Here is a 17,910-nt window from a genome sequence, read left to right as displayed (position 1 = left end):
TTTCAATAGAAATTAAGAAAACAATAGAAAAGAAATATCAGAAAAATAAATACTAACTATATTATCTAGTTTTATCGAGTGATTGTAATATTCCTACTTTTACAGCTGACTTCAGGCTAACTTTCAGTATTTCCCACAGACAGCATAAAGATATATCATCTATATTTCCACACGCAGTCCCGCCTTCGTGGGATTCCATCTGTGACGTGCCACTTGGTAAACGTTTTCCCCCCCTCTTCAGCTACGTGGTGTTGCAACTATTGACACAAGCGACGCTGAAGCCACTCTGCTGGGTGATGTTGGATATTGTCGCAGCTGAATTGTGCGTTTTGGCACAATCCCGTCATATTTAAAACGCTTGCGGACTTGTGCTGTGGGACGAAAATAAGCAGTTTAAGTTCTCGGGACCGGTCATGGCAAAGAAATCAGAAAAACCCGATTGGGTGGTTTTGTTTTCTACGACTATAGCAATACTTGTGTGGATTCCCGTCAGCGGTAAGTTGTTAATTTTCTTTCAAAGAATGTGTTTTGCTGCACTGACTTCATTCCCCTAAAGTTCAGAGCTCGGTCCGGGTCTCCTGTCCACTACTTTGCAGAGAGAGAAGCATTCCTCAGCATGACGGACCGCAGCTGGGACAGATTTAAATATCTGGTTAAATAGTTTTGTATCAGTCGCTGGAAAGCCTAGAAGATTTCTGTAGATTTCTTTTTGTAGCATTTTGCTTTTTAATTAAGTCACAAAATGTGGCATAAACGGAACGGTGGCAGTGAGAGCACGTCAGGATAGCTATAAATTAAAAGTCCTGTAATTCATAGAACAGCTTTAAAAATCCTGACTGCGTAAATCACCTTGTTTTTCTCCTTGCGTGGCCCAATTTTGCTATGCGTGCCCTTTAAAAAGCAAATCCAATGTGTTCTTTTTCACTCTCTTAAATAATATGCAGTAAATAACCCTTGCCCTGATTAACTGTTATGATAATTTCCACTTTTTCTCTAAAATTATATAATGTTTCTAACTGTCCCGATGCATGCTCAAACACGTTGCGTTTCAGTGGGAGAGTGCGTTTTCAGTCTCAACTGCCTGCAGGTTTCCCCAACCTTATAAACAGTTCATCTATATAATGACTGAAAATGGTACCACTGACTAACAATGAGTCGTGAGGTCATTGTTAGGCAATGGTACTAGTTTCGGTCTAAAGAAATCACTGGGATGGGTGAAGAAACGTTTCTCACAGTGAAAACGAAACATCCAGATGTTGTTGGAATGTTTTAAATTAATAATCAGTTGTTTGAGAAAACCCCTCCCCACCAAACTTCAAAATGTTACTTTACTTACTGTCAAACCTACTCTTCATTGTTTTAAAGCTTAGCAGTGTTACATGAAACCTTTTCTTGTAAAATCAATATCATATCTTTATCAAGTATATTTCCATTTTACCATTTATTCATTCTAACATAAGCTAACATGCCTTTTGTAAACAGCACAACCTTCCAGGACCTCGGAGCCTCTTGTGATACCTCGAGTTGTTTCTCGGATGTATCTGAGTCCAGATGAGCTCAGGAAACTCCGCTTTAAGCCCACCGTTGGCACCATTCAGCTGTCAGAGGGCCATGAAGCCAAACTGAACTGTTCCATTGACATTCCTGATACCAGACTGGAGCCCGCCATCCTGTGGGTGAAGGATAGTAACGAGCTGTTGCCAAACATCCATGTGGTGATGAATGAGCTCCACTCCATCACAGATGGCGTATCAACTCTCCTCTCCACTGTCATGTATGTATCACATGAAGGTGAAATGTGTGTGATGTGACAGATTAGGTACATAAACTGATGTGTCCTTATGCATTACATATTACAGCATTAAACATGTGCAGAGAGTGGATGCTGGAGAGTATCGATGCCGACTGAGTATCAGCAACATGTTGGTAGAGTCTGATCCGATCAGCATTCAGGTAGAAGGTGAGTTTTAGTATCCAGAGTATTCAAAACTTCTTTGTCCACACGTTTCGCATTCTTTCATACTTCGTTAATCTGACTTATGTCAGCCAACATTTGTCAAGCAACCAGAGGACAAGAACATAACAATATAGTTTTACAAGTCTGGGGATTAGGCTAGTTTAGCATTAAGACTGTAAATTTTCCCAAAACACCACATTTTGCAGATTCTTATGACCATTGAAAGTGATCGGAAAAATAAGGGCAGCAAAGATTTGCTTGACAGTATTTCAGTTTTGAACCTTAACCAACAGGCCACGAGACACGCTGCATTTTGGTTTCTCTATGAACAAACAAACAGTTTAGAGTTAGGTTCTTAATTTGTTGAACAAATTTTTAGTTTTTCCTCTGTACACCACTACACTGTCATTATGTCTTTATCAAACAATCCAGATGAGATTGAGACGCAGACATCCAGTTTTAATTCTACTGCTTTTACAAGAAAAATTGCATTAACCTCCTAAGACCCGAACTCTTCCACGGCATGTATTTTTAATTTCTCTTTGATATTTGGGCATATTGGGGCCTGATGAATGCAAAAACAAAGAATTTCCAGATTTTTTTTACCTTATTTTTGTTTTTAAGAAAAATGAGAGCCACAAATGAGGATATTCATTTGAAATTTTGATAGAACAGTAGCAGTATAATGTCCTTGTAAGTGGATATCAGGCCCATGTAGAGCAAAATTGAGTATTTTGGTCAAAATAACCAAAAATGTGATGTCCACATATGTGGACGGCAGGTCCTAGGAGGTTAACTAAGAATTCAAACCAGTTTAATACCCAGTCGATTAACAGAGGCTCGAGGCTCGTGGATGTCTTTTATTATTCAAATTTGTATTTAATAAGAGCAATCATGTTCTATTGGCACCTGACCTCAACCCAGACTGAGTTTTGCAGCAATTGAATCTGAACAGAGACCATAATCCTTTAAACTTCACAGTTAATCCCACTACTATCAGCAGTCATCATCAGTAAACACTAGTGATCAGTCCACTCAGTGACTGTACGCTGTAAAATATAACTTGTTTCAACTTAAAAATATGATGTAAAGGGCTGCCTTAAAATTTTAAGTTAAGTCAAGAAATAGAGTTTGTACTTGTAACACCTCCAATTGTTATCTTGATGAAAAAAAATCACATGTTGTCTAAACTTTTGTCTTAGTTTAGTTCACTGAGGTTTGTTAGTCAGTTCAACTGCTTTAATAGTCATTTTTACTTGGGAAAAGTATTTCCGCTAAATTAAAATAATCTATTGTTTAATCTGTTGTCCTAATTTAGTTGACTTAGGTTTTTTAGTTAATTCAAATGCTTTATTAGTTCTTTTAACTTAAGAATCTATTTTAACTAACATAATCTGTTAGCTAAGTTGATTAAAGTTTATTCATTAACTGAGCTCCTTAAGGTAGCTGTGTGAACCTGCAAACCAGTTTCATTTTAATTATCAGAGTTGATTGACTGGATGTAAAATGTAAAAAAAAAAAAAACTCTGATCATTTCATGCAGAAAGTTTGTTTTAAGAACATGACAAGACAATTACTCAGCACCCAACTTTCAACTTTTATTGCACCATCTCAGTAATCTGAGAAACAGAAAAATCAGTGATGTAGCTCATCAGGCTCACAATCCATCCAAATTCATAGGTTGCTCCCTGTGAAACAATAAATTAGAATTTGGTCTTGAGCCCAGTTTGGGTGAAGACAGATGATTATTTTGCACAAGTTTGATTAAATTCTGACCCAGACTCTAGGAGCAGTAGTGATTCTTGTGAATTGTGGACAGTTGGACAACAGAACCCTCACCATGGCATGAGCTTATCAGACTTTCAACAGGATGAGATAAAAACTGCTGTGTTAAAATTAACAACATAAAGTCTGCATTAATGTAATGTATCAAGGGGACACTTGTTATTTTAGAAAAATTATTCTTTACATTTGCAAACATTTTTAAACTTCATCTGTGCTCAGTCACACCTGTTAGCATAAAACTTGAAATATTAAAATAGTACAAAACCTTTGATAAGTGACAGTAAAGATCACTTTATAACAACTAAGACTTCAAACTCTTGTATTTGTCTTCATTTACAACTGCAACAAATTCCACAGAACCAATTGCTCTGAAAATGAGTTCTGCATGCTTCTGAAACATTTGATAATATGGATATTTCAGAAACATCAGTTTCAGTCGGCTCAATTGCAAAACAAAGGAAAAACTACAGACTTGCATGAGATAAGCATCTGCAGAGTCCACCATTATATTGTTGTTCACAAAAGTAAGTTTCTTAACCCGTGAAAAAATGAGTTATTGTCTAATCTGGAATGTAAAGTCTAGTCAATTAGTGACATACAAAAGTGAAACATAAGAACTTGCAAGTATGGAAAAACAAACCGTAAAAAAAAAACTGTCCTTAACGCTGTGAGCATACAATTGCAGTTCTGCATGACTTTCCGCAAGAGTCTGTTTCTTAGACCATGCACAAGTGAGGAGCACTGCCTTCCACCAATGTTCATGAGGACCTTCTGAATGACTTCAAAAGTGTACTAAAGTTCCTTTGGATAGTCTATGTTGAGGGCAAAAAGAAGACTCATCAGCATGGAAATGGCACTCAGGACATCCCTCAGATTAGACAGGATTACTGCCGCATAAAGGACAACCAACACATCGATGATGCCTTTTTCTTTCACCATCACAATGCCAACTTTCATCTCTTAGTAAACGTGTCTTCAATATCTGTCGGCTATAAAAGGGTTCAAAGACAAAAAGAACAAAAAAAGATTTACCATACTTGACTTAGAAAAATACACAATGTCCCTTGTGCTTTAGAATTCATGTCTTTCCAAAGAAGAGCCATATTGATGCCTTGGATGATGGTGAGTGACTTTGGGTAACACTTATTAGTTGTTGAAGTTTTTTTTCAGAATGAAATATGCACCCCCACGTTACAAATCCATTTCTTGCTTTAAACAAAGACCATGTTCATAAATAACAGAGCATGTCTTCATTTGCAGAATGCGAACAAAAATTTAAATTTAAATTTACCTGTGCTAAATATTCAATGGTCAATGGTCAATGGTCAATGGTAACTTTATTGTCCCTAACAGGGAAATTGATTTGCAGTATGTCCGTACAAACAAACAAACAGACAACCAACACATCACATACACACACCAAAATAATACAATATAAGCCTGATAAAACAACCTAGATTTTTCATCAAAAAAGTGCAATGTGCAATGGCAACAACACTCATGGTTTAGTGTTATTAACTGTGATAATAGCACTAGGTACAAAAGACAGTCTATGTCTCTTTGTCTTCACTGCAGGCACTTTATAACGACGACCTGATGGAAGCAGTTGAAAATATTGGCTGTGCTCTGAGTCAAATGTAACTGAGAATACATGAAATGTGCAAACTGAACTAAACTGCAGGATCAGAATGTGGCTCCACAGACAATGCTTCTTTAATCAGTAACAGATTTTTGTTTTTCCTTTATATTAACAGCATGAAAAAAGAGAATACAGACATGGCTGGACAGGTTGCATAACTGGCACTGAATATCAACATCCACCTTTACCCAGCTGTCCAGTGACTCTGGGCCAGTGACCTTTAACTGCTTACCCAGTCTACACAATCTCTTTTCCAGGGTCCAGGACATTTCACCAAAGTATTGCCCCGACAGCTGTAGTAGCCACTGCAACCCCTTAACTATCCTAATATCTCTGCCATTACAATATACAATGTGAGAAATCAAATGCAAAGCTGTAGTGAACAGTACAGCAGCGAAATGTCAAAGACCCTGGTGAAGACATGAATAAACACAAGAAACTAACATTAATGCTAGTTTGCCAGTTAGTATCTCTGAAACCCAGACCAAATCCAGTGTCACAGATCTCGTAATAATACATTTGGTGAGGAAAAAGTATACATGTTATCATGTGGCATCTACAGGGAGTAGGGTGTTAACCCTTTGAGTTAAAGCCTAAAGTCTGCACTTCAATCACATCTTGATTGTTTGATTTAAAATCCACTCTGGTGGTGTAATTATTGAATTAACTAAAAGAAACGATGCTAACCTTCACAGTCTTGAAAGTGTGTGAGGGATCTTCCTTGAGAAAATGAGGTCCTCTGTCCTCTTCCTTTGTGTAGAGCTCTGGTCAAAGAAGTCAAAAAGAAAACAAAACTTTTTACACAGTATTTATGACGCATGTAGACAGCTACAAATTCACAGCTTTTTGCTACATAATTGCATCAATATATGATTATCATTGGAGATAACTGGGTCAATTACACCTGTCTTGTTTGTTTTAATATTTTGATATCTTTTAATTTGCGTCAGGCTGATCAGCACATTCAAGTAGAATATGATACCCAACCTACCACCAATATACACAGATTCAGTAAAAGTTAACACACTAAGTGTCCAGTTGTGAAATGTGATGACAGACTTTACTTATCAGCTTTCTTTGAATGAGTTCATCAGTTGAACTGGATAACCTAAAACTTAAACAAAGGAGAACATTTAGCAGTTGAACACTTACATCATCATCGAAGCATGAGCCTAGTTAGCCCTGCTATGCCGCTCTTGGTTTTGTACAGCTCCATGAACCTCTCCATATTGGTCAAGCCCAGCAAAGCAGGACCCTTTCAGGTCAACAGATGTAAGACGGGCAAATTCTGCTTCAGCCTGAGCAATAGAAGAAGAGGGGTGGAGAGTACAGGCAGAATTTTTCCATAACTGAATTTTTCTTCAGTTATGGATGTTATTACAACCACAAGACCCTAAACAGTCTGCTCCATTGCTTTTGTTAATGAATCATTTCTTGGTAGCATGTCTGAATATTTAGTTTATGCCACCTGCATGTGATCATCGATAGCGCAATATTACTTCTTAAGAAGTTACCCAGACTTTATATCATTTGTTCTACAGAGCTATTAAATTACAATATAATCTGTGGTATTTCCCGTATAAAAAAAATACACAAAAGGTAACTTACCATTTGACTCCATTGACAAAAATAAATGCCCAGCATCAAGTTTGGCTTCACAGACCTAAAATAAAATAAAGATATATGTTATAATTATATTGTTGTATATAAACAATGTTATTATTGTTACAACACAGGGAATGCAGTTAAATTAAAAGCTAAATTATGCACACACACACACACACACACACAAAATCAGAAACAACCCAAGGGACTTCTGCAGTATACCATGCCAAAAATCAGTGTCTCTGATACCAATTATTAGTTATTATTAATTATTAGTATGGAAACTCACAATTTGGTCATACTGATCACAAGAGTTCAAAAATATGGAGCTGTTGTTAAGCATAAAGTATTTCAGGTAAAGAAATAATTGTACAATATCATTACTGCACACTGGAGGACTATCTGATTAAAAACTAATATAATGCTGGTTTGCAGACCATATTTTGTCTCAATCCTCAGTGTACTCTTGCAGCTTAGCATGCAGCAGTACATAACAACTTAAGTGATTACATAGGGGTAAACAGATGACAACAAGCATAGCAGTCCTGCCAAAAGTTCTTTTTGAACCCAGTCAGTTATTGGAAATATTGCCAAAATGAACTTCCACCAAAATACAACAGCCTGTAAACTTGAAAGAAATTTACAAGTACAGAGACAATATGAAATGAGCTTTATTAATTAGCTGAGTTGGCTTGCTAATATCGCAAGAGTGGCTGAATGTGAAACCTTAAAGCTAGAGGCACAATAATTTTGATTTTGTCCGTGCTATATTAAACCCATAAAAAAGGCCATATGTCAGTTTATTAGGTTACGTTTCGTCATGACACACAAGCTGGACCTTGTCGGCTAAAGTTACATTAGCTAAAGCAAACATTTTGGTAAAAGAGAAAAACACGCCTCATGCCAAAAATTAAAAACATGTTCCAACTTTTGTAGCTCTCTTTCCTTATAGTTATGACCAATGCTACTCACCTTGAAAGCAGATTCCAATGAAGACAGTTAGAAAACGTCCAAGTAAAGTGACCATGTTGTTAACCACTAATTCCCCAAGAGGGTCATTGACCCCCTATTGATCCTCTACCCAATCACACAAGCGAAGGTGTGGGTCACAATCAGCCAAGGTTTCGAGTGAACCCATTGTGAAACCTAACCCCACCTTATCATGTGATTTACTGAGATCAAATGGCCCGGTATGTGAGAGAAACCTAAAGAAGTCCAGACGCTTTTCTTTCCAAGCTCCTTAAACTACGATGACCTGGATGACTGAGAACCTTCACAGACATTTTGGACCTTCAGCTGTTTCTCTCCTTCTTCATACTTTTACTTTATGTCTTTCTGGTATAAGTTAACCTTGGTTTCATCTGTACAAAACTTTTTGTAGAGCTGTTCAGATTCTTTTAGATGATTTCTAGCAAAGTGTCATTTGGCCTTCTTGTTTTTGAGTGTGACCAGTAGTTTGTTGCTCATTGTAAACCATTTGTATTTACATTTTTGAAGACGTCTGTTGACCGTAGATCATGATATTGTTAAGTCTACCTCCTTGATAGTGTTCTTGACTTGATTAGATGTAGTTTTGAAGCTGTTTTTCTTCACCATGGAAATAATTCTGTGATCACACACTTTAGTCCTCTGTGGTCTTTCAGGGCTTTCATTGGTCCTGAACTGGTCAGTTTATTGCTTCTTTTTAAGAATTGTGCTGTCTCTCTAATAGCTTCATGTTGTTTCATCAGCCTAATGATGGCCCCTCTTACCGGTATGGACATCTCTTTGGTCTTATATTCAAAATTACAAGAAAAGCTATAAAATACAACTACAATACTTCAAATCAACTCCAGATATTATGTTTGCTTCATTTGTCATGAAATGAAAGGCCTACCCTGACCATTTAAATTCTTATCATTCAACTGATAGTAAACTTTTAGTCCCTGAAAATGGGAGACTGTGTATAAAACGCCCAGTACAAAATGTTCCCTAAAGTTGTCATGTTCATATTACTTTATGTGTTAGATCAGGACAGAACTGAAAGACATTAGTTTAAGTTTTAAAACAGAATTAACCAGAGAATTCAGGCATTTTGTCTTGACTAACTGATTATTTCGCTCTACATTAATGTTGACATCAATGTAGGCTTATTTTTTTTTCTCATGACTGCCTGCAGGTTTCCCCAACCTTATAAACAGTTCATCTATATAATGACTGAAAATGGTACCACTGACTAACAATGGGTCGCGAGGTCATTGTTAGGCAATGGTACTAGTTTCGGTCTAAAGAAATCACTGGGATGGGTGAAGAAACGTTTCTCACAGTGAAAACGAAACATCCAGATGTTGTTGGAATGTTTTAAATTAATAATCAGTTGTTTGAGAAAACCCCTCCCCACCAAACTTCAAAATGTTACTTTACTTACTGTCAAACCTACTCTTCATTGTTTTAAAGCTTAGCAGTGTTACATGAAATCTTTTCTTGTAAAATCTATACCATATCTTTATCAAGTATATTTCCATTTTACCATTTATTCATTCTAACATAAGCTAACATGCCTTTTGTAAACAGCACAACCTTCCAGGACCTCGGAGCTTCTTGTGATACCTCGAGTTGTTTCTCGGATGTATCTGAGTCCAGATGAGCTCAGGAAACTCCGCTTTAAGCCCACCGTTGGCACCATTCAGCTGTCAGAGGGCCATGAAGCCAAACTGAACTGTTCCATTGACATTCCTGATACCAGACTGGAGCCCGCCATCCTGTGGGTGAAGGATAGTAACGAGCTGTTGCCAAACATCCATGTGGTGATGAATGAGCTCCACTCCATCACAGATGGGGTATCAACTCTCCTCTCCACTGTCATGTATGTATCACATGAAGGTGAAATGTGTGTGATGTGACAGATTAGGTACATAAACTGATGTGTCCTTATGCATTACATATTACAGCATTAAACATGTGCAGAGAGTGGATGCTGGAGAGTATCGATGCCGACTGAGTATCAGTAACATGTTGGTAGAGTCTGATCCGATCAGCATTCAGGTAGAAGGTGAGTTTTAGTATCCAGAGTATTCAAAACTTCTTTGTCCACACGTTTCGCATTCTTTCATACTTCGTTAATCTGACTTATGTCAGCCAACATTTGTCAAGCAACCAGAGGACAAGAACATAACAATATAGTTTTACAAGTCTGGGGATTAGGCTAGTTTAGCATTAATACTGTAAATTTTTCCAAAACACCACATTTTGCAGATTCTTATGACTATTGAAAGTGATCGGAAAAATAAGGGCAGCAAAGATTTGCTTGACAGTATTTCAGTTTTGAACCTTAACCAACAGGCCATGAGACATGCTGCATTTTGGTTTCTCTATGAACAAACAAACAATTTAGAGTTAGGTTCTTAATTTGTTGAACAAATTTTTAGTTTTTCCTCTGTACACCACTACACTGTCATTATGTCTTTATCAAACAATTGCAGACATCCAGTTTTAATTCTTTACAAAAAAATTGCATTAACTGGGTATAAAACCAGTTTTATACCCAGTCCATTTACAGGGGCACAAGCCTTGTGGGTCTATTTTATTATTCAAATTTGTATTTAATAAGAGCAATCATGCTCTATTGGATTGAGGTCAGGTGACTGACTTGCACATTGAAGAATATCCCATTTCTTTTGCTTGAGAAACTCTTGGATTGCTTTTAGTGTGCTTTGGGCCGTCATCCATTTGTAGTGTGATGAGCTCTCTGATCAGTTTTGCAGCAATTGAATGAATCTGAGCAGAGACCATAATCCTTTAAACTTCACAGTTAATCCCACTACTATCAACAGTAGTGGTATTTTTGCTGAGAGTAGATTATTATATTCATATTTTAAAGACAGTATTCTCTTATGTAGCATAGTGGATGGCATTCTCTTTATCCAAATCTTTAATTTGTCTGCCCAAGTCAAGGAGCTTAGCCCGGTTTCTCTTCCTGCTGGCTGATTCAAAAGAGATAATAGTACCCCTTAAATAGGCCTTAAAGGCCTCCCAAAGTGTAGCAGGCTTAGTTTCTGAGTTGTCATTTACATCAAAATACAGAGAGATCCGTGTTTCCAAATATTCATGAAAATCCTATAGAGGGTTAAGCCAATAGAGGGTTAAGCCTCCATGTTTGCTGTGGTCTAGTTGCATTTTGGATGTTTAAGGTTAATGTGACAGGGGAGTGGTCCGAGATGACAATAATTGTGATATTTTGTGTCAATGACATATGGCATTAATTTGGCATCCAAAAGAAAGTAGTCAATTCTACTATATGAATTATGCCTAGTTGAAAAGAAAGAGTAATCCCTACCAGTGGGGTTTGCAATTCTCCAAACATCAGACACATTTGAATTATCAGTTAAAGTGTTAAGAAAAGCACTGGAGTTGTTCCTGACCTGCTTAGTTAAAGAAGACCTGTCAAGGTAGGGGTCCAACACACAATTAAAATCCCCACCAATGATAAGGTTTGTTTGGGACATGCCTGGGATAAGTGCCATCACTTTTTTGAAGAAAGATGGACTGTCTACATTCGGGGCATATATATTCAGTAGAGTGAGAGGTATAGAAAACAGCTCCCCAACCACAATCAAATAGCATCCGTTTCTGTCTGATATTGTGCTTTTATGTACAAATGGAATACCCTTCTTTATCATCACAGCTGTACCTCTCGCTTTAGCAGGGAAGGTAGAATGGTACACATTCTCAATCCACCTACATTTTAATCGTATATGAAATTTATCTTTCAAATGAGTTTCCTGCAAGAACACAATATCCGGTCCCAATGTTTTAAGATGAGAAAGAACTTTCCCTCTTTTAACTGGATTGTTTAAACCTCGCACATTCCAACTAAGGAAGGTTACATTTCTACTGCTTTGTAAGCTTACATTATTCTGAGCAGCCATGTCAATGAAAAGTAGGGAAATGTTATTATCCGGCTCTGCAGTATTTAAAGCGACAACATAACAGCTGGGTGTGGGAACCACCCTCCCCTCCCTACTAACCCCCCAAACAAACATTAGAAAAAACAGATTTAAATCAATAAACACGAGTGTGAACTCTGGCCACATTTACAACGGTTAACAAGCAGCGGCGCAAGAAAAAAGAGAACTACGGGAAGCACTCACAACAGGTAATATAACAATCAAAAAGTAAAGTAGAATAAAATAAAAAACAACAAAAGGACAACACAATATACTTCCCCGTACTGCTACTGCTAACCTCTGTTAACCTACTAACTCTTACCTTCTAACTGACAGCTCGTCAATAGTAATAAACGCTCCGTATTCACATTTAAGTGGAATATAAATGGAAAAGAAAAAACACAGTCCTGTGTGAACGTATAGATATATAGATATATCCTTGCTTTTAATACATTTTAAGGTGGATGGGAGAGGTGCTTCTCCGCGTAGTCGAGGGCCTTTGGGATAGGTAAAAGTTTTCCTCACACCACCATGGGTCACTAACAGCTTTGCAGGGTATACCAGTCCGTACCTGACGCCGGCCATCCCATCTAGTATTCCTCTCACATTTGCAAATGCTGCTCTGCGTTTGGCAACAGAGGGAGGGAAATCTGGGAAGATGTTTATTTTAAACTCCTTATACGTCAGGCTCCTGTTCGCTGCAGCTTTCCACAGAATTTCCTTGCGAACGTGGTAGTAATGCAATCTCAAGATGATGGGCCGAGTAGAATCATTCTATGTGCTCGATCTATATATAGAACACCTGGCTCTAGTATTCAAGTGTTTAATGACTTCATAAAAGAAATATTCTCCAAAACAAATCAAAAAGTTATGTTTATCTGTGGTGATTTTAATATTGACCTGCTGAATCCGAAAAAGCATAAAATGACCGACGAATTTCTAAACACTATGTACAGTTTGAGTTTACATCCTAAAATAACCAGGCCTAGCAGAATTACACCTCATTGTGCCATCTTACTCGACAATATTTTCACTAGCAATATGGAAAACAACATTGTGAGCGGATTATTAATTAATGACATCAATGATCACCTACCAGTTTTTGCAGTTTATGACACTAATTACAAGAGAAATCAGCATGAGGAACAACTGAGATACAGATGTGTAAGGACAGAAGAAACTATGAATGCACTTAAGAACGATCTGTTAAATCAGGACTGGGACAATGTTTACAGAGAAACTGATATTGATATTGCATATGGCAATATTTTTAAGAATATTCATGGAATTATACAATAAAAACTGTCCAACAATAAAATACAACAGAAAGCACAAATATTCAGAAAGACCATGGATCACTAAGGGTTTACTAAATGCATGTAAAAAGAAAAATACACTCTTTAGGGAATTCCTAAAACAAAGAACAAAAGATGCTGAAAATGAATATAAAAAATACAAAAATAAGTTGACCAATATTATACGAGTATGTAGAAAGGAGTATTATAGTAAAACATTGATCAACAATAAACATAATATGAAGGGAATATGGGATGTTTTAAATAGTATCATTAAAAATAATTCTGCACAAAAAAGTTATCCTCAATATTTTATTGACAATGGCAATATTATGGAAAACACTGCTGATCTGGTCAACAGCTTTAATCATTATTTTGTAAATATTGGACCAAATCTACATCTGTAGACTGTAGTGAATGCCTGATTGATAGGAACCCTAACTCAATGTTCCTCACAGCAGTGGAGGAAAAAGAAATAATTGACATTGTACACATGTGTAAATATAAAACATCTACTGATTGTAATGATATTGACATGACAATCGTCAAGAAGGTCATAGAAGGAATCGTAGGACAAGATCTCTGTCTAAATAAATAAATAAATCATCTGGGTCAATTCCCAGATGTATTGACCCAGTATGACCCGGTATGGGATAAGGGGGGTTGTACTGCACTGGGTGAAAAATTATTTAAGTGACAGGAAACAATTTGTGAAGCTGGGTGTCCATTCCTCCTCATGCTTGGACATTGCTTGTGGTGTTCCACAAGGCTCTTTACTGGGTCCAAAATTATTTATTATTTATATAAATGATATTTGCAAGGCATCTGATATATTAAAATTAGTATTATTTGCAGACGACACAAATATTTTTTGTTCTGGGGGGAAACTAAAGGAGCTGCTGGATACAATTACTTCAGAAATGTGCAAAATTTAAAAATGGTTTAACAGGAACAAACTATCGCTAAATCTGAGTAAAACTAAAATAGTCTTATTTGGGAATTCCCTTAGAATCTGCACAAGTGCAGATTATTATAGATGGTGTGGAAATTGAAAGAGTACTTGAACATAAGTTTCTTGGTGTGATTATAGATGATAAATTAAACTGGAAGTCGCATATAAATCATACACATAACAAAATTTCAAGAGGTGTTTCAATTTTGAGTAAAGTAAAACACATTCTGGCCTACAAATCACTCCACATTCTCTACTGTTCACTGATTGCACCGTATTTGCATTACTGTGCAGAGGTTTGGGGCAATACTTACAAATGTTCGCTATCATCAATTTTTATATTACAAAAAAGGGCCATAAGGATAATCCATAAAACTGGTTACAGAGATCATACAAATCCACTGTTCTTAAAATCAAAAATTCGAAAATTCACAGATCTGGTTAATTTTCTCACTGCACAAATTATGTATAAAGCAACAAACAACCTACTTCCTGACAATATTCTAAGATTGTTTTCTAAAAGGGAACAGGGATACAATTTAAGGGGGGAATTAAATTTAAAAGATCCTTGTTTCCAAGGTGTTCTTGTCCAATATTTTCATGTGTGTGCGGGTGTACGGTTATGTTGGTATGGGTATATATATCTGTAGGTTGTGCATCCTTTGAGGTGTTACTGGGGTTATTTAAAATGTGTATATGTGTGCATGTGTATATATGTATGTATGGAGGTGTCTGAGAGTGGTGTCAGGCCCAGTCCTGCAGTTCAATCAAAGTGTTATCATTACCTGGCCACGTCGCTTTTTATGTCCGAAATTGAGGCCTGGATGCTCTGGTTCAAGGATGATATCTTGCCTCTTATGGTGGTAGAAATCTCAAATATGCATGTGTCCAGTGTAGCGCACATTTCAGACTTGATGGAATTTATCTCTGAACGCAAGCTAAATATAGCTGTTAGTAGCGCTTTATTGGACGGCTCGCATTCATCCTTTTCCAGTGCAGGCGGGGGTCCCCACCAGGTGAGTCCGAAGAGGGTTCCGGGCCTACATCGCTCGCATCGTTCTTCTTCGCATCGAAGTTTGGGCTTCACCATTGTCGAGAAGCTCCAAGAAATATATCCACAGTAATCAGCAGGTTATGAATTTGACGAAAAAATGTGTTTGACGTGCTTTTGAGCGTATTAAAAGATTTTTTTTAAGTCATTTTGACGAGCTATCCCGAGGGACGTCTTCACGCGCACATGCCTCACTAGCGCCCCCAAGGAGTGAATCATTCTTAAATGAGATTTTTTTTCCATATGATGTTTCAGCCGGGGCTCACTCTCACTTCTTCATTGAGAATGACATGCCAGTTTTGCCCCAGATTCACCTTTGACTCATAAACAAATCAGTTTGAGAGTGGCGACAATGTGTTGCTGGTTTGTGCTCTGCCTTTGTCTTATAGATTAATAACAGTGGAGCTGAGTCAGTGCTGTCATAACCTTGAAGACTGGTTGTTTTTGTTTCACGCTGCACTGAAGTGCTACATGATTCACTCAAATATCTCAACTGCAGGTGTGGATAAATACACTCGGTTCAGCTGTGAAGCTAACAACACAAAGGGCATCACCACATCCAGAGAAGCACACGTCAGTGTTATGAAGCACATGCCAATGCTTTACAAGATGGTAGCTGATGCTGGTTTTTTGGTGTTTTCTAGTTCGTCCCAGACCTCCTACTCATGTTACTGTGACAGAGAGGCAGTCCAATAAGCTGACGTTGAGCTGGACTCCTGGGCATGATGGCTTCTCTCCACTCACCACGTGCCAAATCACAGTAAGCCCCATGTTTAATCCAAACTGTGCCATTGTTTAACAGCATCATACTGATCACACGTTCTCCGATCTAAGGTTAGAGAGGTCAGTCGGAGAGAAGGGGAAGTGACGACCACCAGATTCATCAACGTCACAGTGCCGCCTTTTCACAGCGAAGTCCCTGGACTGCAGGCTATGACGAAGTACAACCTGAGTGTTTCCTGCAGTAATGAACAGGGCGCCTCTCCAAACAGCAAGTGGGTCGAGAGCAACACCACAGGAGGTGTGTTGACGCTACAGGAACGATTTAAAGGTTGAATTATAATGCACACCAAGAAAACTTTAACAATGCAAAGTATTCCTAAATGAAATTAAACTCATCCCAGCATTTAAAACCCAGCATATAAAAATGCTCGGTCTGTGTTTGTCTTACAAACGATGATGATATTTACAATACAGGACCTGTGTGTTGTGCTCCTGCCTCCTTCCCATCATTCTTGTTTAGCTTTCAGGAGCACTGTGTAATTAACTGACTACTTTACTATCCAAAATGTGCTTAATGTAAGCCTGCTCACAGTTCCAATGCAATAATAACTGGAATTTTCAGCACTTGCACAACTACCTGACCTGCCCACAGCGAGCCCTGTTCAGAAAATAATTGGACAGTTGACTGACAAGGTGATGCCTACTCCCTTGATATTTCGTGGCACAGGTTGAATGCATGGTTGAATCTCAATTCTATAGCTTTTCACTGTTTAAAAATGAGGCCCAAATTACTGTATGTGCAAATGAAGGAGACATGATTTAAATCATGTTACATTATCAGTCAAACATGGTGAAGGCAATGTTATGGCTGTATAGCAATGCATGGCTGTCAGTGAGTCTGGATCAGTGGTCTTTATTGATGATCTATCTGCTGATATAAGTAGCAGAATGAACTGTTAAGTGTTCTTGGCTATACTTTGCTCATATTCAACCAAATGCTGCACAGCCAATCAGACAGTGCTTCACAGTACAGATGGATAATGACCCAAAGCACACTGCACAAGCAGAGAGAGTTTCTCAAGGGAAAAAAATGGGATATTCTTCAATGGCCAAATCAGCTTCTCAGTTACTGAAGACAAAACTGAGAGACCCACAAACAAGGAGCAACTGAAGGCAGCTGCAGTAAAGGCCTGGCAGAGTATGTCAAGGGAGGCAGTCATTAATTTTAAAGGATTAAAGTATTAAAACATCCCTTGTATTTAAGTTTATGTTACTTTGTACAATTACTTTTGAGCCTCTGATTTTTGTTTTTGAAAAAAAATTAAACTGGAAGTCTGTGCTTGAATCTCATCTTGATTTTTTGATTTAAAATCCACTGTAGTGGTGCACAGGGACGAAACTACATCTGTGTGTGTGTCCAGCAAATTATGGATCTAACTTTAAAAAATAAACATTTACTTTAAGTTTTTGTTCTCTTCCTTTTCCATATCTGGACTGCACAAGCAAGTATTCCTCGGAAAAGGTGATCAAGATGTGAGACTAGGCTACGTGCACACTGCAGGCGAAACGTGAACATTTTATTTATACTGTAGAATCTGCAGATTCTGACAGAAATCTGCATGTATCCTTTGAAGCACCGCTCCTCTCTAAAACAGCAATAAGGATAATTATTAGGTTATTTACATTGTTATGTAAATAACAAAATAACTTAAAGCAAAAATTGGGAAACGTAAAGTCCGAAGTCTTTATATTAAGGGCCATCAGTCAAACAATATTGTTTGCACTGGGTCTAAAAGAGCGCGTTGTGTGTGACGTCTTATTTTGCGCATGCGGGCCGCTTTGAGGGTCCACACTAGAGCGCGTTTGCTGTCGCATTTTATTTGTAGTGTGAACAAGCAGACAAAAAAAAAAATCGGATTTGATCAAAAAAATCGGAATTGAGCATTAAGACCTACAGTGTGAACGTAGCAGTGATCCC

At 37.7% G+C, this 17,910-nt stretch overlaps 1 protein-coding gene across 1 annotated transcript; it reads left to right on the top strand.

Annotated features, from left to right (window-relative positions):
- Positions 1-276: 276 nt before the first annotated feature.
- Positions 277-17,354, top strand: LOC134639819 (tyrosine-protein kinase Mer-like). The gene is made up of 7 exons (XM_063491268.1): positions 277-495; positions 1,483-1,774; positions 1,860-1,960; positions 9,540-9,831; positions 9,917-10,017; positions 15,854-15,969; positions 16,044-17,354. The coding sequence occupies exons 1-7, from the start codon at positions 414-416 to the stop codon at positions 16,263-16,265; spliced, it is 1,206 nt and encodes a 401-aa protein (XP_063347338.1). The 5' UTR covers positions 277-413; the 3' UTR covers positions 16,266-17,354.
- The last annotated feature ends 556 nt before the right edge of the window (positions 17,355-17,910 follow it).

This window comes from Pelmatolapia mariae, linkage group LG13, assembly GCF_036321145.2.
Source record: "Pelmatolapia mariae isolate MD_Pm_ZW linkage group LG13, Pm_UMD_F_2, whole genome shotgun sequence".
NCBI classification, from domain to species: Eukaryota; Metazoa; Chordata; class Actinopteri; order Cichliformes; family Cichlidae; genus Pelmatolapia; species Pelmatolapia mariae.
The sequence above is the reverse complement of the archived record's forward strand: the minus strand, read 5'-3'. Positions and strand labels throughout refer to the sequence as shown.

Bases quoted from the DNA above. Each gene is read 5' to 3' on its own strand.
- LOC134639819 (XM_063491268.1), top strand. From the start codon at position 414: ATGGCAAAGAAATCAGAAAAACCCGATTGGGTGGTTTTGTTTTCTACG. The intron at 1,961-9,539 runs GTGAGTTTTAGT...TTTTGTAAACAG, and splicing joins GATCAGCATTCAGGTAGAAG to CACAACCTTCCAGGACCTCG. The intron at 9,832-9,916 runs GTATGTATCACA...TACATATTACAG, and splicing joins ACTCTCCTCTCCACTGTCAT to CATTAAACATGTGCAGAGAG.